Source organism: Lutra lutra, chromosome 7 (genome assembly GCF_902655055.1).
Source record: "Lutra lutra chromosome 7, mLutLut1.2, whole genome shotgun sequence".
In the NCBI taxonomy this organism is placed as follows: Eukaryota; Metazoa; Chordata; class Mammalia; order Carnivora; family Mustelidae; genus Lutra; species Lutra lutra.
Genome location: NC_062284.1, coordinates 108786908 through 108814005, shown reverse-complemented (window position 1 = coordinate 108814005; position 27098 = coordinate 108786908). Strand labels below are relative to the sequence as shown.

At 36.1% G+C, this 27098-nt stretch overlaps 1 protein-coding gene and 1 long non-coding RNA gene across 2 annotated transcripts in view; one reads left to right on the top strand and one right to left on the bottom strand.

Annotated features, from left to right (window-relative positions):
- Window positions 1-10457, top strand: part of LOC125105658 (uncharacterized) — a 30720-nt gene extending 20263 nt beyond the window's left edge. Inside the window, exons 2-3 of the long non-coding RNA XR_007128975.1 lie at window positions 6083-6280; window positions 10409-10457. This is a non-coding gene — a long non-coding RNA (uncharacterized LOC125105658). The remainder of the gene's footprint in view (window positions 1-6082; window positions 6281-10408) is intronic.
- The window catches only part of HIF1A (hypoxia inducible factor 1 subunit alpha), a 41325-nt gene extending 17045 nt beyond the window's left edge, over window positions 1-24280 (bottom strand). The window contains exons 1-5 of the mRNA XM_047739292.1: window positions 23896-24280; window positions 3375-3565; window positions 2864-3009; window positions 2699-2783; window positions 206-318 (exon numbers count right to left, since the gene is read on the bottom strand). Of these exons, the coding sequence (XP_047595248.1) occupies window positions 206-318; window positions 2699-2783; window positions 2864-3009; window positions 3375-3565; window positions 23896-23930 (570 nt within the window). The 5' untranslated portion in view covers window positions 23931-24280. The remainder of the gene's footprint in view (window positions 1-205; window positions 319-2698; window positions 2784-2863; window positions 3010-3374; window positions 3566-23895) is intronic.
- Window positions 24281-27098: the final 2818 nt, after the last annotated feature.

Sequence of the window (27098 nt, the reverse complement as noted above, 5' to 3'; positions counted from 1 at the left end):
CAAATGATGAAGTTAGCTTGGTACGCGAGTGTGGCAATTCACATAATTTAAGTTCATGCCTCAAACTGAAAAATTACTAGTTTTGGATGGTAACTCTGCAAATGTCAATGAACAACTCTTAAGTTTTCCCTCACAGTTCTAATGCTATCTTAAGTATTGGCAGTATTGAGATGTGTATTACCACTTACAAATCATTTTTACTTACCTTCCAAGTTGCTGACTTTATGTTCATAGTTCTCCCCCGGCTAGTTAGGGTACACTTCATTCTGAGAAAAAAGCTTCGCTGTGTATTCTGCTCTTTACCCTTTTTCACAAGGCCTAATGAATGAAAGCATGAAATAAAATTTAAAAACATAATTAAACATTTAAATCTGTCACAGTAAGAGTAGAACCTAGGTGCTGTTTTCAATTGAAAGTCTCAGCATGAATAGCAATTCACACTCCAACACATACAAGGGATCTAACATGCTTCAATCAATGACTGGGGGTGACAACTCTAATGATTCCCCAGTTTCAGCTAACAGTTAATCATTTCACATCCAAGCCAGTGAAGTTGGCAAAATTACAAAGAACTATAAGTGTAGTATAAATCTGCCTTATAATTGTGCTATCAGTTTACAAGCCCACCCCAGAATAAGAATTTCAGCAAACTCCTCCAAACCTTTGAGCAATACTATTTATAGAACTTTTAAAATAGCAACTTTCTTTTCAAAGCAAATAGCATTTTTATATATTTGATTTTTTTACATTTTTGATTTTTTAAATCTTCCTGTAAAGCAGGCATGACATTATTTCTACCTTTGTTACTAGAGGAAAAAACAAAACAGAATAAAATACTAAATGACTTTTCAAAGCAAAATTAGAGTGAAATAAAATCAGTCTATTCACTCCCATTCCAATCCTTATAGAACTAAGAAATGGTGAAAGGAAAAAATGAAAAGCACAGAGGTACGGAATGAAGAACACATGTTCGGGGAATAGTAGATAGTTCAGGCTACTGCAATATGAAGTACAAGCAGAAGAGTCATGAAAGAGAAAGGGAAGATTAGGGCTTGGATGGCTTAATGAGGAATTCAGCCTTAAATATACAACATGGAGCTTCTAAAAATCATTAAAAAAAGTTTTTGTTTCTCAACAAAACATCAAACATTCATTACATGAGGAGTAATTTTAAATAAGTTCAGGTGCTTTAAAAAACCCTGTTCAAAAAAAATCTAGAAAAATTTTGTTTAAAAACATACACCTAAACTATATTATGTAATAATATATTTGATTTAGAATAATGCATTAACATCATTATCAAACCAAACAAAATTTCATAATATCCATCCATTCATAGTCTAGCCCCAAGGAAGCACTGAACAGCCAGTACAAACCTCAGTCTAAACACTAGAAGTCCTATATTAAACTAAATTGACAGCCCATTTAGGTCCCTGTGTGAAGTGTATTTATTCTTCCTTTATATAAAATTCTAAAAATTATACATTTGCTTTCCAAGTTCACAGGAAACACAAAGTATGAAATTAAAAAGCAGAAGAGGGCTGCTACTGGCAAGGTCAAAAGTGGCCACAGCATGTAGTGAGAGTTGGTGAACATGAAAGATCTCCAGAGTACTAATGAGTGTAAACTCAAACCCATCTACCTGAGCTTAATCTACATTCTGCTATGCTATTTACTAACCAAGTAATCTTGGGTAAGTTACTTAATAACTCTGTGCCTCAGTTTCCTCAGTAAAATAGAAATAGTAACTTCACAGGGTGTTATGAGGAAAAAAGAAATTAAAGCATATAGTAGGCAGAGAACAGTGTTCTGACACAGTAATCTCTCAATAGAGGTTAACTATTATCAAAATGAAATGAGATGAAAAAGAAAACCATAAAAATGTTCAAAAAGTGCTATGAACATGAGTTTGTTTAATACAGAAGCAAACAAACATCACTTAAATTGGAGAGCTACAGAGAACAAGGACAACTTTTCATCATGGTAACTTTATAAATTATCAGTACACTTTGTTTAAGAACACAGGTGTGAAGAGACTTTCTTTAGTTATCAAGTTTTTGTAATTCAAGAGGTACTTCCCCAAAATCTTAGAAACTTATTTTTAACAATTAATTCCTAAGAGTTAAGAGGCCTTTGCAGATCTTTTTTATTGTTGCTAACATGGGGGCATCCATAGTTAATACTTGGTAATTCTACTACATAGTCTTAAATAATTGTGAACATCCTGAGGTCAAATAAGCAAGTATTAGGCTCCCAAAATCTGGTGAACTTTCTCTTTTCTTTATCCTTGTCCTTTAGAATCCCTGAACACACACTGGTACCTCAAGTGTAATCACTATCTAAAATCTTATTATTTGATTATGACTTTCCCTGGCTTAAAAGTTGTAGGTTATAAACTGACTTCTTTGAAGGGCCTGATTTTTTATTTACTTTTCCATTTTCTCTTATGTGGTATTATATCTATATAATTATTCATGGAATTAGGTGGGCTTTAAAAAATTTTTTAGGTGTTTTTATGAAATTTCTAAATAATAGAATAATGTAATTTCATAGGAGAACAGAGCAACATTTTATTAAACATGAAATGATGTTTTGAGCCTTAGGTTAATACAACAGCAAAATTTAAATATTAGTAACCATATCTTATTATGTAAAACCACCTGTCATATTAAATCAAACAACAGACTTCTCTTCTTACCATTTCTGTGTGTAAGCATTTCTCTCATTTCCTCATGGTCACATGGATGAGTAAAATCAAACACACTGTGTCCAGTTAGTTCAAACTGTAAACACATTAAGAAAATTAGATCTATATCATAAAATCATAAAAACATAAAGGACTCTTAATATGTGGGTATTTTACCTGAGTCAATCCCATGTATTTGTTCACATTATCAGAAATATAAATCATGTCACCATCATCTGTGAGTACCATAACAAAACCATCCAGAGCTTTCAAATAAAAGCAATTCATCTGTGCTTTCATTTCATCTTCAATATCTAAATCACCTAAGAGCACAAGAAAAATAATTAACTTAAAAGTTATACTTAAATGATAATATTTAGACATTTTTATAAATATCGATACTTTATTTAAAAATTATAATTACATTTGCCAGCTTTTTTAATGATTAAAGTAACATAGCAGGCAAAACAATGAAAAGAGAAAGAAAGGTCATGTTATTAAAAGGAGGATAGGTAGGAAGGTAGTGCAAGAGAAGAGGGGAAAAAGGCCAGCATCTTAAAAATTCCTTACTGAAGCTTTAAAAGCAGGTAATAAAGATCACATTAAAGAAGGACTGAGTTATGACCATCTTCTAATTACTTCTAATTTCTAATTTTTAGGCCTATTACACTTTTGTAAAACAACTCACCAGCATCCAGAAGTTTCCTTACACGCAAATAGCTGATGGTCAGCCTCATAACAGAAGCCTTATCAAGATGAGAGCTCACATTATGGGGGAGTGGCAACTGATGAGCAAGCTCATAAAACACTTCGGACTCTTTACTTCGCCGAGATCTAGCTGCATCTCTAGACTTTTCTTTTCGACGTTCAGAACTTATCCTATTTAACAAAAGAGGAGGAGGAGAGGAAAAAGAGAAAATTTATGTTAGTCTGCCTTTGCCTGGATAACACTAACTTTACATTTTTCTGCTTTTCACGGAACAACTTAAAGATGCCATGTAAATCAAATTATATAGAGAGTTGTCTATTAAATGAATGTATAAGTAAGAATGTAAAATACAGCTATACAAATTTCTGATTACTGAAGACATAGGGAACTCTCACAAGAAGTCTAAGATGAAGCTTTAAACCTTTCCAAAAAAGGTATTTCCTCCCTGGAATATCAAATTGAAGAGGATGCTTTTGTTTTAGCCAAAATCTTAAAAGTAGCCTACGCCTCTAAGGCTGTACCCTCACAGCCATTTTGAAGTAGTCTCAATATAAAAAAATCACCACTAAGTCTAGAGAAACTAAAGTTGTACATATTAACTTGAGAACAGGAAGTTGTTAAGCAGGTTTTGACTCAAGTTTCTCTTGACTCCAACATATTCCCATCCTCTACCCTACACGAGCAATACTGACTGTGAGCTACAGATATTTATATTAGTCGCTATAGTAAGTTACCATTTTCAGGTTGCTTCTTCCCTTAGCAGCCCCTCATCTATTACTGGCAAAACAGGTACCAAATAAAGGCAAGAGTATAGATGAAAAAAGATGTGGCACAACAGTAATTGAAAGAAACAGTTAATAAAGATTAATAAAGGTGTCAAAACAATGACATATCTTTAGGGAACTCTTCCAAGAATAAAGTCAGAAAGATTTTTTTCCTAAGTCACACCAAGCAGAGACATTTTCAATTTTCCTCCAACATCTACTCCTCCTGACCCAGCTGGAGGTAAACAAGGCTAAAACCTGGTTCTGTCCTTAGGTTCTTCTTTAATAGCTATTGTTTATTAAAACCTACTATGTGTCAAATGCTACCTAGTACAAGGTAACTAGTTTTCTCATAAATTGTAAATAGGTTTAAATATTACCCGTTCTTACAGAGATTATATAGTAGGTTAAAAACAGCCATTATGTAGCAGACAGAACTTGAACACAGTTTCCTTTACTCCTAAATCTTTGTTTACTTTTCCACGGTTTTTTAATCTTAAGCAAGAATGCTGTTTCTACCTCAAATACTTAGCTGCTCTCCTAGGACCCTCAACCTAATTCTGTTAAGTCAATTATTTATTATATGTTGAAAATAGCCATTACCATTTACTGAGCACTTAGCAAGTGCTATGGTAAGGACTCTGCCAACATTATTTCACTTAATCCTCCTTATAGCCTATGAATAAAGCATAATTATATCTATCTACCTCACATCTCCCTTCAAATCATCTGCAAAACTGCAAAATTCAATCACAGAAGCAATATTCTCAAAACAAAACAAAACAAAACAGGCAGGGTTCTCAGCACATGCTCATACTCAGTTGTGTAACAAGTGGGTAACAGTTGTATTATACACTAGTGATAATGTAAGTTTTAGCACTTATGTTTGTGTGCTTTATCTAACTTTTATACAATAAGGAATGTGAATATTACTATTGTAACTGAACTTTGATACGAATTATTCAATTCAAGCACCTAGAGCAATTTAACGTGAGTACCTTGAGATTTAAGGTGAGCTATTAAAAGCTGTTACTACTTGGGGTGCCTGGGTGGCTCAGTGGGTTAAAGCCTCTGTCTTCGGCTCAGGTCATGATCCCAGAGTCCTGGGATCAAGCCCCTCATCTCAGCAGAGAACCTGCTTCCTGCTTCCTCCTCACTCTCTGCCTGCCTCTCTGCCTACTTGTGATCTCTGTCTGGTCAAACAAATAAATAAAATCTTAAAAAAAAAAAAAAAAAACTATTACTACTTATAACTAGTGAACTATGGAAATTAGGATTTTCTTAATGCTGTGTAATTTTTAAAATCCATGAAAATAAATTAGACTGAGGCCACCATGAATGAAAATGTAACAACGTCAACAGCCTGCAACTTCAATTTTAATGTGCATTAGAAATGCCTCATTGTTCTCATTAAGTGAATGCTTTAGATGTGAACTTAGAAACAAAATGTACAATAATAAATGTTTTCAAAATCTATTTTATACCAAAGTTCCCAAGTATGGGGGGAAAGATCCAGTTGTTTCCCCCCACCCCCCACCCTCCATTGGCTCGAACATCCTCACTTCTTTCTCCTCTGAATTGGCAGGTGAGAGGAAGGGATGGTAGTACAATCTCATTCAAGTAAAACCACTAAAAAAAAGTGTGATGACCAATGATCTCATGATAAACCTGAATATAAGTTTAAATGTCACAATTACTCTAGTTGATCAGAATTTGATTAATCAGGAACTATCATCAGACTTACTTGCTTTCTCTTAATTACTCAACCAAATTTAAGTGACCAACAAATGACTACCCAAATGAAACACTTGGTAAAAAATTTAAATCCTTTTACTACCTGCTATATGCTTTTTTTTTTTTTGCTATATGCTTTTAAAGGATATCTGATTTAGCTCACCGTGGTGATTACCTCCATACCTTTAGAAATACTTGTACTGTCCACAACTTTGAAGATAATAATTGTTAAAGATATGGCAACTAAATTTATAAGACAAATCCATAAGAAGCTTGAGCCTGGATAAAACATCTGAAGCATAATATACTTAAGCAGTGAAGACTGGGAGATGAAAAATTGGAGCAAGAGCCAGAATTCTGGAAGAGAAATAAGCCTCAATAAAACAGGTAATATGATACTTCAAGAATTGACAAACCTAAATTAGATGAAGGTGATGGAAATGAGTATGTCCTCTATTACATAATCTATCTAGACATAAAGCAATCAGGAGACCTATAAAAAAGATTTAATATAGAAATTTATCTGATGTTCTTCACATGTGACTATGGGAGCTCTTAAAACATTGCTTAGCTTAAAGTTGTAACTCCCAAAGTTCTTAAAGAGTTTCAGCATCTGAACTGCCCAGCTTCTTCTCTACTCAGAGGAAGGTTCTTTTTATCAGGTCATACCCCACAAAATTACAGTATTGAACAAGAAATTTCTGATAGACCACAGCAGGTAGGTTCCATACAGATGAATCCTGTACTTACTTGCACAGTAAGTTTTGTAGACCAGAAGAAAATGGGCAGATTTTCTGCATGTAAATAAGGTCATCGTATTTCTCTAAATTATCAATTCCATCTTTGTTGTTTGTATTAAGTATAGGTTAAGTAAAGTTCTGCACTGACATATCTGCATGAAGTGCTATTTCACATCTGCTAATCATAGCAGAAATCAGTTAAGGTTACAGTAAAAATTCTATCTTTTGAACAGTCTGCTTACGCATTTCTATGATTATTCTGGGACTACTGTTTGAGTAAAGTAGCAAAATAGCTTAATCTTTGTGATATGTAGTTTTCACACACTTATTATTTTATTATTATTTAATATACAGTACTAGACAAGCTAACAAATGTATCTTGAAATTATTTTGTATAGGAAATATATTTAGGAAAATAATCCAGATGCACTGTCAGGAAGCTTCTTGTATACAAAGTTGAACACCAACAGCCATTTTACAGAGAATGCTTAGTATTCTTTAAATTAATGAGAACACAAAATTGCAGACAGTTTAATTCATCTGTGTTGTCTAATTACAAGAAAAGCCTGTTAGCATTCCTGATTGTAAATATACGTGACTTTTAGAACTGAAGTTAGGGGTGCCTGGATGGCTCAGTCAGTTAGGTGTCTAACTCTTGATTTTAGCTCGGGTCATGATCTCGGGGTCATGGGGTTGTGCAATCCAGCCCCATGTCTGCTCTGCACTGAGAGCTTGTCCCTCCTCCTCTGTTCCTCCCCTGCTAGCATGCTCTCTCTCAAATAAATACTTACCAAAAAAAAAAAAAAAAAAAAAAAAAAAAAAAGAAAGAAAAAAAGAACCGAAGTTAGAGCCAGACATTCAAAGCATTAACAGTTGATCCATCCTCTTTCTAATAATGTATACATTTTTTTTCAAATCTCTCAACTTTATTTGCTGCTTTAAAAACTCTTCCTTGCTTTGAAGCTATAAACTGTTGTTTTCCACTCCTTTTGTCAGTATTTCTACTACAGGACAAACCTTCTAAAGTTAAATTCCATGATCTAAAGGATGTGGCATTTATATTTACTTTTATAAAAAGGTCTATGCCCATTTTTGTTTCTGCTAATTGATGAATGTATTTATTTCCCCACACACTGTGCAGTAATATATATTATAGATCTTCTTTATCTTTTTAATTTCTGTCAAGCTGATAGGTGAAAATTGTACATCTCACTGTTTTAATTGTCCTGCTCTTCTTAAAGTTTCAGGCCAGAGGAAATTTCCGTGCTTTTCAGTTGGCATTTTGGCCTGCAGCTTTAAATCCAAAGTCCAAGGTACTTACTATGTACACAGTGGTATTCTAAACATTTCTCATCAATTAACTTACTTTTGTATTATTATCACCATGTTACAGATAAGGAACCTGGTTAAATAACTTACCCAAGTTTACGGAGTTAAATAAATGGTAGACCCTATATTCAAACTCAAGCAATTTCACTTAGAAACTATGCTGTTTATAGTAGATTACACTGCCTCTCTGAAACTCATTCTAATTACTAAGTATACATACATCCAGGCATTATAAAGTTCAAAATTCGTCTACTTCACATTTCCAAAGACATAAAGGAGGGTATGTATAGGGGTTGGCTTTGGAATTTAGGACTTATAAGCCATTCAGAGGGACTCATGACCAGGCTCTTTCCTGGAATCTAACTGGAAAGCACCTATTAATGGCAATGCTCTGCTCCACTGTCCACCAGCTCTTCAAAGCAATACAACAGTATCCTTTAATGGATACTGCCAACTACTGGGGAAGAGAATCAGAGGATAATAATTCAATCTACCTCAATACTGCCACCAGACGTTAATTTGTACAGAGGACCTATTCAAACATCTCAGCTCACTATTGTTGGTATTTCATTTGCTCTACATCTGGATCCCCTCAAATTATTACCACAATCATCATTACAAAATAAGAAATCTGGTGTTATGCCCTCCTTTACGTCCCATCAAATGTACACATGACAAAATCTATTTTCTATGGAAACCCTCCCTTAGCTAGTTCCCTGTCCATCTCTTCATTCTCATTTCCTATATTCTTTGGTCCCACTGCAGTTATCAAAAGCATAATATTTCATTATTTCTGGCTCAGTCTCTCTCTGCCTGAGGTACCCTTCTCAATAAGCGGCTTACTATATTTATTTATGTGAGAAACTTCCAGCATTCAACCCCAGCATTACTTTATTTCTCCTGTCTTCCAAAACTGTTCCTCTCCCCTAGATCTCACCATTCTGGTTATTTTGCTGTATAAACATGACCCTTGAACAACAGAGATTTGAAATGTGTGGGTCCACTTACACATGGAATTTTTTGACAAATACAATACAGTACTGTAAATGTTATTTTCTTTAGGTTTTCTTAAACCATTTTCTTTTCTCTAGCTTACTGTATAGTAAGAATATAGTATATAAAACATACACAAAATATTTGTTAATAGTTACCAGGAAGGTTTTAATTTGTAGTTAGGTTTTTTTTTTTTTTTTTTAAGATTTTATTTGTTTATTTGACAGAGATCACAAGCAGGCAGACAGGCAGGCAGAGAGAGAGAGGGGTAAGCAGGCTCCCTGCTGAGCAGAGAGCCCGATGTGGGGCTCTATCCCAGGACCCTGAGATCATGACCTGAGCCGAAGGCAGAGGCTTTAACCCACTGAGCCACCCAGGCACCCTGTAGTTAGGTTTTTTGAGGAGAGCTATTTGTAGTTACATTTTGGGGGGAGTCAAAACTTATCCGTGGATTTCTGACTGTGCAGAAAGTCAGTGCCCCTAACCACCTGCACTGTTCAAGGGTCAGCTGTTTTTATCTTCCTCTAAAATCCTTAATGCCTCTTGGAGGCAGAAAACTGCCTCATTCATCTTTGTATTTTTATTATAAATATTATTTTTAAAATAGATTTTATTTATTCATTTGAGAGAGAGTGAGCGAGCACAAGCGGGGAAAAAGGGCAGAGGAAGAGAGAACCAGGTTTGATCCCAGGTCCATGACCTAAGCCTAAGGCAGATGCTTAACTCAATGAGCCACCCAGGCACCTTTCATCTTTGTGTTCTTAATAGAGATGTGCCTAAGTTCAGCTTGGCTTTAGTATTTGGCCCTAATCTTCTATTTGACTTTTGACTTAAGCCCATGGAAGGCTGACCGCCCCTTCAACATTTTTTTAGGATCCCTGAATCTGTGCTTCATCAATATTCCTGTGATAGTACAGACTGTGATCATAACTGAACAGCATAATAATATGAGTACCATAAACAAGGTATACTACTTGGATTTACTGTGATTACCTGGATATGCACTTTCAAATGTAATGAAGCATTTGGTAACCATCTAGTAAGTATACTAGAGATGAGTTAGAAAAAGGCTATTGATTAAAAAAAAAAAAAAATGACCAAGCACCACAACAGTGAATGGCACCAATACTATCACCAAGGAGAGCAGATGATTTTGCCAGAGAAGAGATTTGGAGGCACAGGGAAAGCAAAAAAACTAGAATACCAATTTATTGAAAGAAGTGAAAGTTTTAAATATTATTTTCCCTTATCACTCTGATCTATAATGTTTTTTACTGTTTTGTCCTAAGCTAATGTGGACAGGAAAATGCATGAGTTGTAGTTAATGCTATTAACCAATTAAATCAATACCCTTATAATTATGTCCTCCTAGCCCAGTTGTAAACAGAAGATTGAATCTCTTTTCTACAATCTTTTTCTTTTTTTTTAAAGATTTTATTTATTTATTTGACAGACAGAGATCACAAGTAGGCAGAGAGGCAGGCAGAGAGAGAGGAAGAAGCAGGTTCCCTGCGGAGCAGAGAACCCGATGCGGGGCTCGATCCCAAGACTCTGGGATCATGACCTGAGCCGAAGGCAGAGGCTTAACCCATTGAGCCACCCAGGCGCCCCTCTACAATCTTTTTCAAGAAGGTATTGTAATTTTCATCCTAAGACATGAAAGTTTTCACTATGTTGATTTCTTTTTTGTAAAAAAAAGATTTTATTTATTTATTTGATAGACAGAGATCCCAAGTAGGCAGAGAGAGAGGAGGAAGCAGGCTCCCTGCTGAGCAGAGAGCCCAATGCAGGGCTCGATCCCAGAACCCTGGGACCATGACCTCAGCAGAAGGCAGAGGCTTAACCCACTGAGCCACCCAGGCACCCCTGATTTCTAATTCTATTGGTTTTTTTCAAGGGGAGGTTACCCTTAGACAAGTATATTTATTATTTAGAGTATTCTTTTTTTTTTTTTTTTGGATTTGAACAATTGTATTTTGAGGCAGAATGCTGAGCATTCAGCTTGCTTCTATTAGCTCTGTAATGAGACAAAGCAAGAACAGGGCATTTTATGAGCAGAATTTAGAGGAAATATGGGCACGCTAGAATTTTCAGGGTTGAGATGTAGAATTCTCATCTCCAGCATTTCCACTAAATAAAGGTCTCAACACAGTGCATCTTCTCAGCTGAAGGGCTTTACAGACCACAGAAGGTGAATCCAAATCTAGAAAAGTAACAGGGATATAACACTGTCCATGTATCCCTGAATTCACAGTTCATATTAAAATTGTACTAATTTTCTCAATGATGTTCACCATAATTACCTTTCTTTTTTCTACTGTAGGAACCAACTAAGAACACTGCATTGCATTGGGCTGTGGAAATGGATATTTAGTCCTCTTTAATCCAGAAAATATTTAGAGTATTCTTATGATTAATAGGATTTGTTGTTCTATTTTCTACTTGGTAATTGCTGCAAAACCGGAATAGTTCGAACAGATTATGTTTAATAAAAAAATGTGTTCCTACTTAATGGAAAAACAGCAAAATTTGACATTTCAAATTAAGTATAAATTACATTTTCAGGATAGCTAGCTATTTGTAATTTTCTCCAGGAAAATGTCTTCTAATCAATAAACTTAAAAGTGAACTTTTAGGATATTTATGTTAGAGAATTTCATTCATTGATTCAACAAGTATTTCTTAGACATCTCCAAGGAGCCAGTCACTGTTCTCAGCATAGGGCAATAAACAAAATAGACCATGTTATTATTCCCATGGAGCTTATATTCTAGGACAAATGTATCTTTATGTTTCTTGTCTTTACTTGACAGTAGTTACTAGGGTCAACCCCTGACAGAACATTAGCCCTAGGGATAATCTTTCCATAAAATCAAAGAGTCAAAATTAAGAGACAAGGCAAAAATCTACAAAAATTAATCTGTGCTTATAAAAGTTGTTACAATATAGCATTATGTGAAAACAGGTTATACAACAAAATTTGAGTACGAATCCATTTCTGTAATGCATGTGTACATATGTAAATAAATGTGTATATATGTACACATATACATATAGATATGTAACTTTTAAGTTCAAAGATAAAACCAGAAAGATTCAACTATATACAGTTTGCAAAGTTTACAAATATTAATAGCAGTTTCAAGATAACAGGATCACAGAATATTTTATACTTTAAGAAAATTCATCAGTGAACTGACACTATTTTAATGCACCTGCATTTGTCAGAAAAATCTGAAAGAAGTAGTCATCTTACTTTTAAACTTGTTTTACAAAAAGATTAACTAGAAATGAGTTAAATGTTTTCTTCATTTTGGGAATGAAGCAGGAACAATCCTATTTCTTTCCAAGATGTGGAAAGTAGAGACCAAGTAAGCAGTATAATTCAGTATTTTAAGTTTCTTATTCTAATTACTGGCTTTTGAAAATTTAATTTCATAGTTAATTTGAAATTCCAAAATTAAGTGAAATTGTTTCTAAAGAAAAATATTCAGAATATATGTATACTTATTTTATTTTTGAAAGCAACTTAAATTTCTTGGTTTAGGTGTTTATTACCTTACTAGCTTGGTAATATCTTATAAAAATACCCACAATTAGAGAAAAGATGGATTAGTCCCCTTCCAATAACCTCATGAAAATGCCTAAATATTCAATTTTCTAATGCTATAGTAAAATAAACAAGAAAGAATCACTGTTTTAAATTCAGGGTACATTCTGAAAATAAAATGTATACCACATCTGAGGTAATATCAATGTGAAAATGTTCTATTTATACATTAAATCAATTTATTAATTAACAGATTTACATTTGTTGACAATATTGTGTATTAAAATTCTGTCTGTAGGGGCGTCTGGGTGGCTCAGTGGGTTAAAGCCTCTGCCTTCAGCTCAGGTCATGATCCCAGGGTCCTGGGATTGAGCCCGGCATCAGGCTCTCTGCTCAGCAGGGAGCCTGCTTCCTCCTCTCTGTCTACTTGTGATTTCCGTCTGTCAAATAAATAAAAAATCTTAAAAAAAAAAAAATTCTGTCTGTAAAAAGAATATGCTTTTGTTTTTAGATTAAAAAAAATCTCTGATCCCCTAGTATATATAAAGTAGGAGATAAATAATACCAAAAATGTGTATGTGAAGTTGTTACTCTAAGATGGAGGTTCTCTAATTTTAGCTTGTATCAGTCACCTGGAGGGATTCTGCAAACACAGATTCTGGGCCTTACCCAGAGTTTCTGATTCGGGAGGGCAGGATGGGGCCTCAGAATCTCCTCCATAAGTTAGCAGGTAAGTACCAATGATGCCAGTCTGGAGAACACTTTGAGCCTCTCTACTCTAAGAAAATACTTCATGTGTCTTTCAAAAATACTCAGAGTAAAAAATTGTTCAACACCCCAAAATGGTTAAATACTTTCTCTAGAAAACATCTGCCCAAATGCTTTTACATATATCCAACCTTTTAGTAATTAACACTGCCACATACTTAGGAATGAAAAAACTACAAAATACACTAAGAACTTTGACTAGATTAGTCATGGGTTGACCTGTGGTATACATCACAATCACCAGTGGAACTTTTTTCCTAGATATCTGTGCCTAAATCCTAACCCTGGAAACTCAAATTGTAGACCTGGCATGTCTCTTTAAAAAACAATCTCCCAGATGATTCTGATTAGCATTCTTAGCTATTCAAGGTTTGTGGTTCACCTATGGGTACTTGTAAAGTTTACAAATTCTTTGAGTTGATCTTAGCCAAAAGGCCGAGAAATGTTAAGTCTACAAATTCCCAAAGTCTCATCCCAAAATTACCAAATCAGAATCTTTGGGGGTGGGTACCTGGAAATACTTTTATTAACTAAACACCCAGATGATTTTTAAGCCACGAAAGTTTGAAAACCATTAGAATGTCTTATAGCAGAGATTAAACAGGTTAGCCAGCAAATTCTGAAAAATAAGAAAAATTTATTTTTAGCTGCAACTTCATACACATACTATGACAACTATGTTTTTCAGGCAGAATACTGCACTGAGTGGTTCGGTGATACTGTATAGAATGACTGCTGGAAATGAGAAGCTAGAGGTACAATTCAATGACAAGCAAGTAATAAAGACTGTGCTTAATATAACAGAAGAGCATAATTAGGCTTCAAAGATGACCAAATGAAAAATGTAGTAACTGTAGAATGATTTTTTCAAGTCTTTGAAATATTTTTAAAAATTACCTTTAAATCTCTTTACGAATGCCATAAATATAAAAGGGGTTGAGAATAACTGTCCACAAATAACAACTGTGTGTTAGTGGCTTTACCCCACATCACCTACTCTTATCACTCTTCTCCCTTTGCCCTCTCAGCTTGTAAATGCTTTTGTTTTCCTGTTTTCTTGCTTTTCAAGAGTAATAGAACTGAAACTGGAACTTAAATGTCAGTGACACTTTATGAGTGTGTGGATGTGTGTATGCAGAAGAACATGTCCTTAATTATTTCCTTAAATATAGCAGGAGATATGTAAGTTATAATAAGTATTTACACAATTGAAAAAATTCACATGTATTAGAATAAAGGTATACACATAGAAATCACACACTGAAGATTTCTCCTATTTAGTTCTAAATCCTGACCACAATGAAGATTCTGGAAACAACAAATGAGCTCTCCTAAGCAAATGTCTTGGTCCTTCACCTCCGCTAATCCATCCTATGGATTATGGCTATGCCCTGCCACAAATTGGATGCTCAATAATATTTAAATCAAAATATTAAAGAAATTTAGGGATGTTTTTACTTAGGAAAAGGAATAACTAACTTCTTGTATTTGAAAAGGATGTCATATGGAAGGCAAGTTAGGTGATTTATTCAACTGCAGAGAGTAACACACGGGAGTTAAAAGATGGCAAGGGTTTTGATCAGTAGAATTAAAGCAGTGTTAAAGGTGAACTTTAAGAATTTTTAAACTGTATTCTCATTCTGATGGCAACGTAAGAAAAAGGAAAAAGGCGTATTCTGGATCATCTAAATGATCTCTACATAGGTCTATATTTTTCCTACAAGCCTTCTGTGTTTGAAGTTACATTTGTTTATAATCAAATTTGGTACCAAATGATTACAAAAAGGAACAGTTACATTTTTTAATGTGCACACTCAGAATAAGGTTGGTGGGTACATCTCAAAGGTTCACAGGGATTACTTTGCTTCAAAAGAGATTTAAACATTAGTGAGTGTTAGGAAATACAAGAATAAAAACTTTCTAACATTTCAAACTGCGAAAAATGAATAGACTATTTTGTAAGAGTGCTTTTGTGTGTCTAAAAAATTTCTCAAAGCAGACACTAACTTAGTAAACACAATTTAGAGGATACTGCTGTGATAACTGATATTAATAACAAAACTTAAATACTAAAGTCTGTAATTTTCAAGAATCCCAAACTTGAAATTACTTAAAAATGAAAGATATAATACATAATGTATGTTATCAGTTAACACTAAAAATTCAAATGTGGCCTGAGCCATCAGAATTCAATGCTCTGCTTGAGAAATTACATGCACAAATATCCTTTGAATAAATGAATATATGATAATCTGTTACAGGCCATAGTGGTTAGATGCTAGAGTAACGTCTTGGGATGAAACAAATTTTGGACCCATTGAAATAAATCAACTCATTCACATTACCCAAGAAAAATACCCCTTCCTCCATTCACGGTGAAGGCTTTAATTACTGGTTTGACATACAACCCATTTAAACATTTTAGCTATGTTATCTGCAAAGGCAAGGAAATTCCAACTCTCCTCTGCAAACAGCTTAAAAGACACTTAATGAATTCCTGATGCCAAAAGAGCATGGAAAAGTAGGCTTTCTTAATTTGCTATCTCCAATAGCCAAATAAAGAGCCTTTCTCCTTTACCATTATCACTATGGAAAATGATATTTTAAATAGCATGTGTATACAAAAAACAAACAAACAAACAAACAAACAAAAAAACATCTTCAGTTAATCTGTAAAAGGCCATTCATTAAAACAAAACAAAACAAAACAAAACAAAAACCCAAACCAATGTAGAGAAGCACCACTAATATTCTTACCCCTGTTATATAGGTTCACTGATGGTGTGACCCAAAGGACATCATCCTTTGTCAGCTTGTCCCAAAGAAGGCTAGAGTGATTCTCAGTAATTTGAGACTTCAAGAGAGTGACTCTTCTGAAACTTAAAAATTATTATAAAAATGAATCTAACGATAGTTTCTAGTTTATTTAGTCCCTACTTTGTGCCAAGAACTCTGTTTCATAAGGGTTAATATCTCTTTTATCCTCACAACAATCCTATAAGGTAAATATTATCATCCTAATTTATAGATGAGGAAAGTAAGACCTAGAGAGGTAATGCAACTTGTACAAGATCACATAGCTATAAGTGGTAAAGGAAGCAGCCAACCTCAAAGCCCAAGTTCTTAGCCATTAGTCATTACCATTTTTTCTTAAGGAAATGAAATGAAAACCCAACCCAAAGAAGAGACTCTCAGCTTTCCAAAAGGCACAGCAAGAATAGTTGCAGAACAGTTATGATTGGTTAAAAAAAAACTGTAGAATATGAATTAAACCTATAGCCCATTCATTACAATACCAGCAATGATCAAAAGTCCTAGATAAGGAGACAATTAATAATCTAAACCACGGCACTCAAATACTTACAATATGACATTTGACTCATGTAATCAGGGAACCCCACTGACACAGTGAAAAATGGAGAGTCCAAGCAAGGCAAATTGGCATTCATCCAAGAGACTGATTTGGGAGGGACTCAGAGTCTCAGAAACTGAGAGGAGGGAGGAGGAGGGACTCATTCTCAGAGACTGAAAGGGAGTTTCTTTTCACTTTTTAAAATACAAATTGTATGAATGCAGTCATGGGAATGCTAGGTGCCATCTTTCATATCATACAGATACCCTGTCAGTGGCTGAAAGAGGCCAACAGGCAAGTAGAACAAAGGCATACAGGCAAAGTCATATTCAAGAGAAAGTCAGGAATTAACACTGTGAGGACACCACTTGAGACTCTGGATTTAACTGTCCTAACAACCAAAACTAGACTGTGTAAGCCAATAACTAGCTTTCCCCTTAAACTAGCTTGAGTTGTGTTTCATCACTGCAATAAAAAGAATCCCAATACACTTACAAACTCCCAAGTATTTCATATTAAAAACTTTAAGGATGACCAAGTACGAGAAAGTGGCACTCTCCAACACTGCTAGAGAGTAAAAACTGGTCCAAACTTCCTGGAAGTTTAGAGCAGACTTAAGGAACTTTTACTAAAGATAAAACAAGGTGAAGATACTTTCCATACATTTACCTAGCTAATTTTGGGCAGCCATACACATATGTCTCTTTCAGTAAACTTTTTTTTAACTCAGTGCTCTAAATATATAGAATTGGCAGGCACTAACTTTTCACATACCTTAGAATAGGGAGGGCACTGGTTACTTTCAAGGCCAAGTATATGTGACATAGCTGTATTTATTTAAAAAAATACTTTTCTAGCTTGGTTCTAATACTATAAATATTTTTGAAACGACAAAAAAATAAAATTCAAGATTCAAAAAAGTTTCAAAGTAGCACAAGGCATTTCCAAGCATAAGAAAAATTCCTATGAAATACAGGACAAAGAGGAAAATAACGACTTCCATTAAACCTTTTAAAAACCTTAAAATCTCTGGGACGCCTGGGTGGCTCAGTTGGTTGGGCCGCTGCCTTTGGCTCAGGTCATGATCCCAGCCCAGCGTCCTGGGATCGAGTCCCGCATCGGGCTCCTTGCTCATCAGGGAGCCTGCTTCTCCCTCCGCCTCTGCCTGCCACTCTGTCTGCCTGTGCTCGCGTTCTCTCTCTCTCTCTGACAAATAAATAAATAAAATCTTTAAAAAAAAAAAAAAAAGAAATAGTTTAAAAAAAAAAAAAACCTTAAAATCTCTCTGCTTCTTTCTCTTTGTTCATTTATTTTTTGTTTCATTTGTTCATTCAAATACTTATTAAGAACTCACTGTGTGCAAACATTCTCTTTCACATCCTAAGTTTCAAATTCAGTCTATCTGTGACCTTGCCCATTTAAATATATTTCAATTTTGTAACAAAAAAGGGGAAGGAGTCACTTTAGAGAAATTTGGTTAGCATCTTAATTTATAAGATCTCTAAGAACAGAAATACATCCCAACTCTTAAAGACTTAAAACTTTCTGCCTTCAAACCTTATGTTTATTTTTACCATACCATTTTTCAAGTGGAAAAACAGATTTTCACAACTATTAGGAAAAAAAGAAGCATCACAGGGAATAGTCACTGAGTGAAAACTGCAATATTAAGTAGAAGACCCTTAATCTGCCTAAATATATTGTGACTTTCAAAACAAGAAAATGAAGAATCACAGTTAAGACTGATCACTAGATTTTTGTCCTATTTGCAAAACAAGAAATTTTGAAAATCACACTCTGAAATTGTCTCTATTTTTAACATAACCAAATGAAATTTTAAAATAAAGAAACAACCATAAATGACAGTTGAGGTCACCAGAATTAAAAGGTAATGCTGGAGACCATTTTCTTATGAAAATAAGTCATTTCAATTATTTTTTAAAATCTTTTAAAATAAGTTACCAATTAAGTGGGACTTTATCAACAACAAAAAAAGTTATAGACCTTTTTAATCAAGTATTTTTCTGAAAATACACTGGTAGGTCAAATCTTTCTAAGTCCCTAGAAAAACTTAATTCTCATTTTAGAGGAGCTTAACTTCACTTCTCATAAAGCTTCCCTGACAACTGTTCTCTGTTGTTAACTTTTAAGCTGGTTATTACACACAAACAAACCCTTTAAAACACAACCTCCTCACCATGTTCATTATCATGAAAACACAAGATAACAAATGTTGGGGAGGATATGGAGTAATAGGAAACCCCTGTGCACTACTGGTACAAATGTAAAATGGTGCAGTCACTACGTAAAACAGTATGTGAGTTCCTCAAAAAAATAAAAAATAGTGTTACCATATGATCCAGCAACATACTTCTGGGGATATATCCAAAAGACTAAAAACAAAATCTTAAAGAGATATTTGTACACCTGTGTTCACAGCAGCAGTATTCACAATAGCCAACAGGTGGACGCAACCTAAGTGTCCACAGAAAGATGAATGGATGAACAAAATGTGGCATATATTAGCCTTAAAAAAGAAGGAAATTTTCACACATGCCTACAACATGGGTGAATCTTGAAGACATTATGTTAAGTGAAATAAACCAGCCACAAAAAGACAAAAAACTGCATGATTCCACATATATAAGGTATTTACTAATCAAATTTATAGTAGAATGATGGTTGTCAGGAACTAGGAGGGGGAAACTGGGAGACCTGTTTAAATGGTTACAGTTTCAGTTTTACAAGGTAAAAAAAATTCTGGTTACAGAATGTGAATATTGAACTGTACACATAGAAATGTTTAAGATGGGAATTTTTACATTATATATATATTTTTTTAACCACAATTAAAAACCTCACAGTACTTCAAAAGCTATGGGAAAATAAGTCATGAGGAAATCACTTAAATTTTCTCTTTATAAATGTAGATTTTATGTCTTACATTTTTCTGAAAGGGTCATGTCTTGCAAATGATATGGGTTTGATAGTTTTTATTTCAAAAAACATGAATTTTAGTATAAAACTCAATACACATGCAAAATAGTTAATTCCCTTTTTAAAAAAGATTATATTTATTTTAAAGAGAGAGGATACAGGGGAAGGGGCAGAGGAAGAGGAAGAGAATCTCAGCAGACTCCCCACCAGTGGAGGGGTGATGAGCTGGATCTCAGGATGCTGAGTTCATAACATAAGCTGAAATCAAGAGTCAGATGCTTAACGGACTGAGCCACCCAGATGCCCCCCAAATAGTTAATTCCTGATGCTCCAAAAAACAGATAGATAAAATTCTAAGATCTAGTTACTTCAAAAATTCTTGCCAAACTCTTACCAAAAATACTGAGCAACATGATTGACTTATCTTAGCTTCAAAATTTTTTTTCTAGTTCTGTAGGTAAGCAGAAAACATACACAACACATACACTGCCAAGTAGCAGAAAGTGGGCTAAAACCCACCAACCAGATAATTAGTTCCATCATTAAAAAAAAAAAGATAAAAAAAGAATATTCTTATGAATTAAAATCAATTTCTTAATAGAAAACAAATCCACAACACATATTATTTTTTCCCACTTTAGAAACTCTTTTGTTAACAATCTTAGGTTAAGAAGTGTCTAAATTATAGAAATTGTATTTTAAGAGGACACATTTATGAATAAACACAGTAATCTAACCAAATCTTTAATATCCACATATGGTAATAGTTTTTTTTCACCACCATACATAATCAACTGTTATGGGTTCTTCAGAAAACATCAATAGAGACTAATCTCCCTCAGCCTCCTACACATATTCTTGACATACAATAATAGAATATAACCACAAAATCTTAACTTTGAGCCCACACAAAGATAATGGAAATCAGCAGGTAGAAAGATTGGACAGTCCCCAAACTGCACAAAAATGCTTTGTAGTGGACCACTGATATGAACTACCATAGTACAAGTAAAAGAATGTACAAACATAGACTTCATACAAATCAAGGATCCAAAATCAGACTAATATACAGTATGAAGCCTTGCCTTGAGAAAGAGAATCCAATAGTTTTAACTGGAGAAATTCAAAAGTAAAGTTTTTCTATCATGCAGGCTCACATTCTTTACTGGGAGTATTTTGTTAACTCATCATGTTTAGCAAAGATAAATATAAAATTGTCTACTCTAAACTGTGGTGTCAAGACAAAAAATGTTTTAAGTTACTGCTGCCCCAGACTACAGTGTCTTGCACATACCTTGCTAAAAGAGTAGTGTATGTGTTTATGACTCTAGTCTCTGAAATCCAGAGTAAATCCAACTGGCCTATTTGTGGAGGAAAGAGGGGTATACAAAATTGTGAAGGGGATAGAGAACAAATACTCAAGAAGAATAACTGGTGCTAGATGCCAACATAACCCAGGGGTGTACTGTTTTAGATGGGAAGGAACCCCCCCTTCTCTTTAAATCTGAATCCAATGTTTGTCTTTTCATTTTTAGGAGACTTAGAAAAGATACATGAGGTGGGGAGGAGAACTAACACAAGAAATATCTGGAAACACCTGCAAAAAAAAAGTGTGTTTAAGTGTTAAGTTGTTAACTTACACAAATTCAAACTAGAACTTCAATAGGTAACAACTATTTTCAATTATAGTGTTACCAAGATTCCTAAACCGGACATTACCTCATTTAATCTTCACAATAACCTCTGAGATAGTTGCTATTGTCATCATTTCAAAAGGAAGAAATAGGCTCAGAACCATTCAGTAACTTGCCCAAGCTCACAAAGCTAACAAGTGAAAAAACTGAACTCCTAGTTTTAATTAATAAGAGGTGTCTGGGTCCAGATCCTATGTTCTCAACTACCAGGCATGTTCTTTTTCAAAAAAGAAAATCAAAGTAAAATTATAACAAGAAGAGAGCTTACTAATAAATTAGAGAGCTTCTTGACTTTTAATGAACAAAAGTTAAAGAAGTTAAGAAATGTCCATTCTCAGAGATTTTAATGATCCAATAACTAGTTTTGGATACTGAAGGAGTTTGGCCTGAAACCTGGAAGAGAACAATAAGCCACTTAACCTTCCCTTTGAGATCTAAAAAACTGGTATCAAGGTGCTATTAAGTCCAGTCCTTACCTACTGTTAAGGAATCAACATGAAATTCCCTGTTAAACCCATTATAACCATACCCATCCTCTGTTCTGATTTCTTCCAATGCTTCAGTTTTTTTATTTTCCTAGACCTTCTTTCAAGAAAACAAGTTTGTCTCCCCAACCTGGGCTCAAGAGCACATTTAAAGTGGAAAAACTGTAAGGAGAAAATACCTTGCCCCATAATCTCTCAGTTACCTTTTCAAAAAGTTTTAAAATTAGTCAGAAAATGGTAAAAACCACAAAGTGATTAAAAAAAAACTTTAACAAATAACATCTAAAAGTTGAGTAGCCACTAACTGTTTAACTTTCAAGTTATAAGAACCTCTGTATTAAGAAATATGACTCAATCTGACCCAAGTTTACTGAATTTTCAAATGAGAATATTTTTGAAAATAACTGATGGGACTGAGCAAAATCTAAGAATTGGTTTAGAATTGGGAGTGATGCACAGTAACTAATTCATTTATATTAAAGCTGCTTGTGATATCCCAAATGATGAAAATGCAAAGGAAAAATGAGTACAATACTACATATAAAAAGGGACTGGTGCATAACTTGATGCACAATGTTAATATGATTCAGCATATAATAAGGACTGAAAATTGGTACTACACGGAGGTAATCTGCTTTACTATAATCTAGCAGCCTCATCCTTTCATCAAAAGCACTGTAATCACTTCTGCAAAGTTAATTGCAATTAATTCCTGTCAACTCTTGGAATTAAGTCTAGACCTGTCTACTCACTTTTGAATTTTATAAGAGCTTTCTCTGGTGTACACAAAGTGAGAATTTATCATTCCACTAAATAAAGACCAAAATGGTATCTACAAAACAGCAACACCACCACCAAGTTTATCTTCTGCTGATACTGATTAGGAAAGTTAATCTCTCCCAGAAGAGTGAAAGGATTTTAAGGAGTAAAGCTTCTACTAACCACAACTCTTATAAATCAATTCCTGAAAATGATTTCCACAAAGGTTAAAATACCCAAACTGTACAAATTGTATGTGTGTGTGGGGGGGGAGGGGTTGGAATACTCTTAATTCCACTGGTTCCACTTACAATTCTTAATCCTATAATGTACCACCTAGACTCAAACTTGAAGGTGTTTTAATAAGTTCTAACAGAATGATTATTTTCGTCGGATATATCTAGAAGGTTTTCCTTTAATATACTTTAATTTCATGAAAATAAGACAGTTCTAAAAATGCTGAAGCTACATTTCATTTGCTGCGATCACATCCTTCCCCCCCCCCATTTCATTAATATTGTTTGCCTAAATTCTGCCGGCCCCTATATTTTCACTAAGATACTTTTAAGAATGAATGAGGCACATATTAATTTATAACGTCTGGGCTCTCTTGACAGCTGATATAAATACAAGTACCCAATTCTGATGTTCTCTTTAAAATGTGACGATTTCTCCAAATTTCCGCTACTCAGTCTAGACGAGTTTTTCAAGGCGATTAAAACAAAGCAAAACAAAACAAAACCTGCACGTGCAAACTAAAGTTAGCATCTGCAAGCCACCGAGACAAATCCCTAATGCACAAAGGCAAAGACCCCCGCCGCGGTTAGACAACCGCCCGGCCAGATCGCATCCGACCACGCGAGCCCCTCGGTGGGAAACCCAGGGCCCCGAGCCCACTGGGAAGCCAGGACCAGCGTGCAGGGTCCTCCCCGGGGCCGAATTTGCCGTGGAACCGGAGAGAATGGGGGCGGGAAGGAGCGGAAGCTCGGGTGCAAACGGCGGCGACCGAGCTGCGGCTCGTTTCCCTTCCCGGGGTTTTCGGGCTAGGGGAAGTCCACCCGGATGGAGGTAGAGGGCAGGCCGGGTTTTCAAGGCGGGCAGGAGGGCGGTGCGAGGCCCAGGCGGCCGGGAGGCGAGGGCTAGCAGGGCTCGGCTCCCGGCCCCCGAAAGCACTTTCGATGCGTCTCCCACCCCCCACGACAAGATGGCGACGCGGGCAGCGGGGGAGCCCGGCCGGCGAGGCTGGGGGAGAGGGGAGGGGAGAAGAGGCAGAAACAAAAAGGCGGCCCCCCACCCCCACCCCGGAACGCTGAGGCCGGCCCGCGAGCCCAAGGCGGCGGGCGGGCGGGCGGGGGCATCGGCGGAGAACGCGGCTGGCGGAAGAAATGGGCTTACTTTTTCTTGTCGTTCGCGCCGCCGGCGCCCTCCATGGCGAATCGGTCCCTGCGAAGCCTTCACGGCCGGCCGCCCCCAGGCTCGCTCCGGCCTAAGCGCTGGTTCCCTCCACACGCTGGGAGAGAAGGGGAGGCACGTCCTGAGGTGGGAGGTGCAAGGCGGGAAACCCCTCGTAAAATGCAGGCAGGAGGAGCAGGAGGCAATCGCAAGGGTCCAGGTCCGGCTCCGAAGAGCCTCCCCTCCGGCTGCTTGTCAAGGCCCGACCCAAGGCACTGGCCGAAGCGGCGACGAGGCCAATTCTCGCGTCCCCTCAGACGAGGCGGCTCTGTGCACTGAGGAGCTGAGGCAGCGGCAGGGGGCGGGCAAGGGCGGAGGCGCGCTCGGCCACGCGCAGGGGATAGGGGGAGGAGGGTGTCGGGGGCGCGCCCGCCCGCGGAGCCCTGCTCGCGCACACGCAAGCCCGCCTCACCTGAGGGGAGGCGGGTTCCCTGAGAGCCAATGGCGAGGGACGCAGGCGGCCAGTCCCACCCCAGCCCACGTCTGTCTCAGCCAATCAGGAGGCGGTCAGCTGAGGCACAGCTGGGACGCGCTGCCGCGCTCACGTGCTCGTCTGTGTGCAGCTGCGGAGGAAAGAGAAAGGAGCTGGGGTGCGGCCAACGTGGGTCTGGGGACGCTCTGCCTTCTTAGGGAAAGCAGCGGCTGGCTTTGGGAGGCGCTGCTGAGAAGGGATTGGGTTTTTGGGTCTCAAGCCTGCATCATATTTCCTGCTCCCGGTGCAGCAAGTCTCCCGCTCTCTTTTTCTTCTATGGCTGTGTTGTGCAGGATTGCCGCCAGCTCTGCTAAGTTCCAGTTTAACAAAGCCGACTTTTCGCGTCGTGGCAGAAAACCCTTTCGACCCTTCCTTAGATGTGTTCCAGTGGGGTTTTTCTTGCCAGGTTATCCAACCACGGACCATGTCACCAACCGCGATCTTTGCCGTAGAACACAAGGGTACAGTCCTTGTCCACTACATTTTCCTGTAATGAAGTTTGGTTACTGAATAAATGCAAATAAAAATATAAAGCAAACAAACCCCTCATGCTGTAAACTTCTTAAGGGAAGTAGTTAAGGTAACAGGGAAATTTTAAAATCTGAAATTATTTTGGCATTTACAAATAGGCGTAAGTGGCTTTAATAAAAGAGCATAAACCAGAATTTCAGGGAAGGAGGAAGAAAATGGCTTTAGGTAGGTTTTCATTTTACTTTCTCGTTGTTTGTAAAAGAGCCAAAAATAATCTTAGACTGGGAAAAAATGAGACTCATTACCTTTATTTCATTGTGTAGACTGAAAAGAGGAAGGATTCTCCAAACCCACCACCCAAAATTGGGCAAGGAAGGGACTGCTGAGCCTGAGTTAACTCGATGTGGTGGCGGCCAGTATTGTCTGCTTGCTAACCGGAGTTTGCAATCCTCTGAGTAAAATTTAATCATTTTTTGGATTTGAAAGTATATATTTAAGGACTGTCAGTCTTTTAAACAAAGAATGTATTTTGAGTTCAACAAAGAATCATTGCACTTTCATCTCCACTGGACATTGGATTATTTTACTTCTTACATTTGTCTTATTAGTGACATTTACAATCCTGCTTTGAATTGTATATTATTGTGGATATCTGTAGTGGATTCAGTTATATTAATGTGTAAAAACAAAGGTCTATATAACATAGCACTAAACTGTTAACAATTGATTCATAAAGCACCTTATTTTAACTGGTCAGTAGACCCATAAAGATATAAAGACTGATCTTAATGTTAGTTGTTTTGTTTTTGTTTTTGTTTTGTTTTGTTTTTTAGGTTTATGTTGCTGAATGATATGTTTTCTTTAAAAATACCACTGGAAATGCCTGAAAAGAGGAAAGGACCAAAAATATTTACTCATGTTTTGTTTTTTAATTCTGAAATGGATAACTTGGGAAAATACAAACCTTTTAAGTTAACATCCTGAAAACTCAATGTTAAACATAGTGAGTGATGCCAGTCAGGATTGAGTTTGGATATAAACTCTGACACTTACTAACAAGTTATTTAATTTCTCAGTGCCTCAGTTTACTCATAAATGTCTATGTCACAGAATTATGGCATAACTCAGCAAGCTAATACATTGTAAAGCATGTAGAATAATACCTGGCACATAGTAATCAGTTAATAAATGTTAGCATTAGTATTGTTGGTGGGGTTTTTTCCCATTATTATTCTTATTATTACCCCCAGATTTGTGCCTCTGCTAGTAATAATTACTTAGGCCTCTGCCGCAGTTCAGCAAGTTTTAACTATCCAAGAATGCCTATTATGTTAATATAAGTCCACATATATTCTCTATTTTCAACTTTGGAACTACCCATGGGTTCCTATTCTTGTATGTAAACATGATAGCAGAGATCTTCAATCAGTTTCTTTCTCATTATACTTGTAAGAAATTCTCTTTAGCCAGTGATTACAGTCAAAGTGTATAATGTTTGTTATAGAAAAACAGAGCATTTAAAAAAAAAGATTTTATTTATTTATTTGCCAGAGCAAGAGACCACAAGCAGAGGGAGCAGCAGGCAGAGGGAGAATCACGTTCCCTGCTCAGCAGAGCGCCTACTGCGGGGCTCCATCCCAGGACCCTAGGATCATGACTTGAGCCAAAGGCAGATGCTTAACCAACTGAGCTACCCAGGTACCCCAAGAGCATTCTGTAATAGCAAATCTAAATCACTGAAGAAACAATTTGAGCATTTCAAAAGTTTAAAGCAGAAGGATAATTTAATCAGCAAAAGATATTTTTGAACATTCATTAAATTTACCTCCAAAATATGTAGAATATGCTGTTTTATGTATGTGTGAAGAAATATGTATGTATATATGTTTATACACACATATACATATATGAGCATGGAAAGCAGTAATAATCAGTTTGGTTTCACATAATTACAAATGAGCCAAATAGTATTCCATAACAGAATTTGAAAAAGCAAAGTTTTCTTGGAATAAAATTTTAAATCATTCTCTTTATAACCACCTATTAATAAATGTATTTAGATTATTACAATTTAAATAATCCTTAATGAATAGTCTTTATTCCTTTTGTAAGTGTTCAAATTTGAATCCAAAATACTCTGCAGAACTTTCTATCTAGACTGACAGATGACTTGCAAATGACTTGACTCTTAACCCATAGTAGT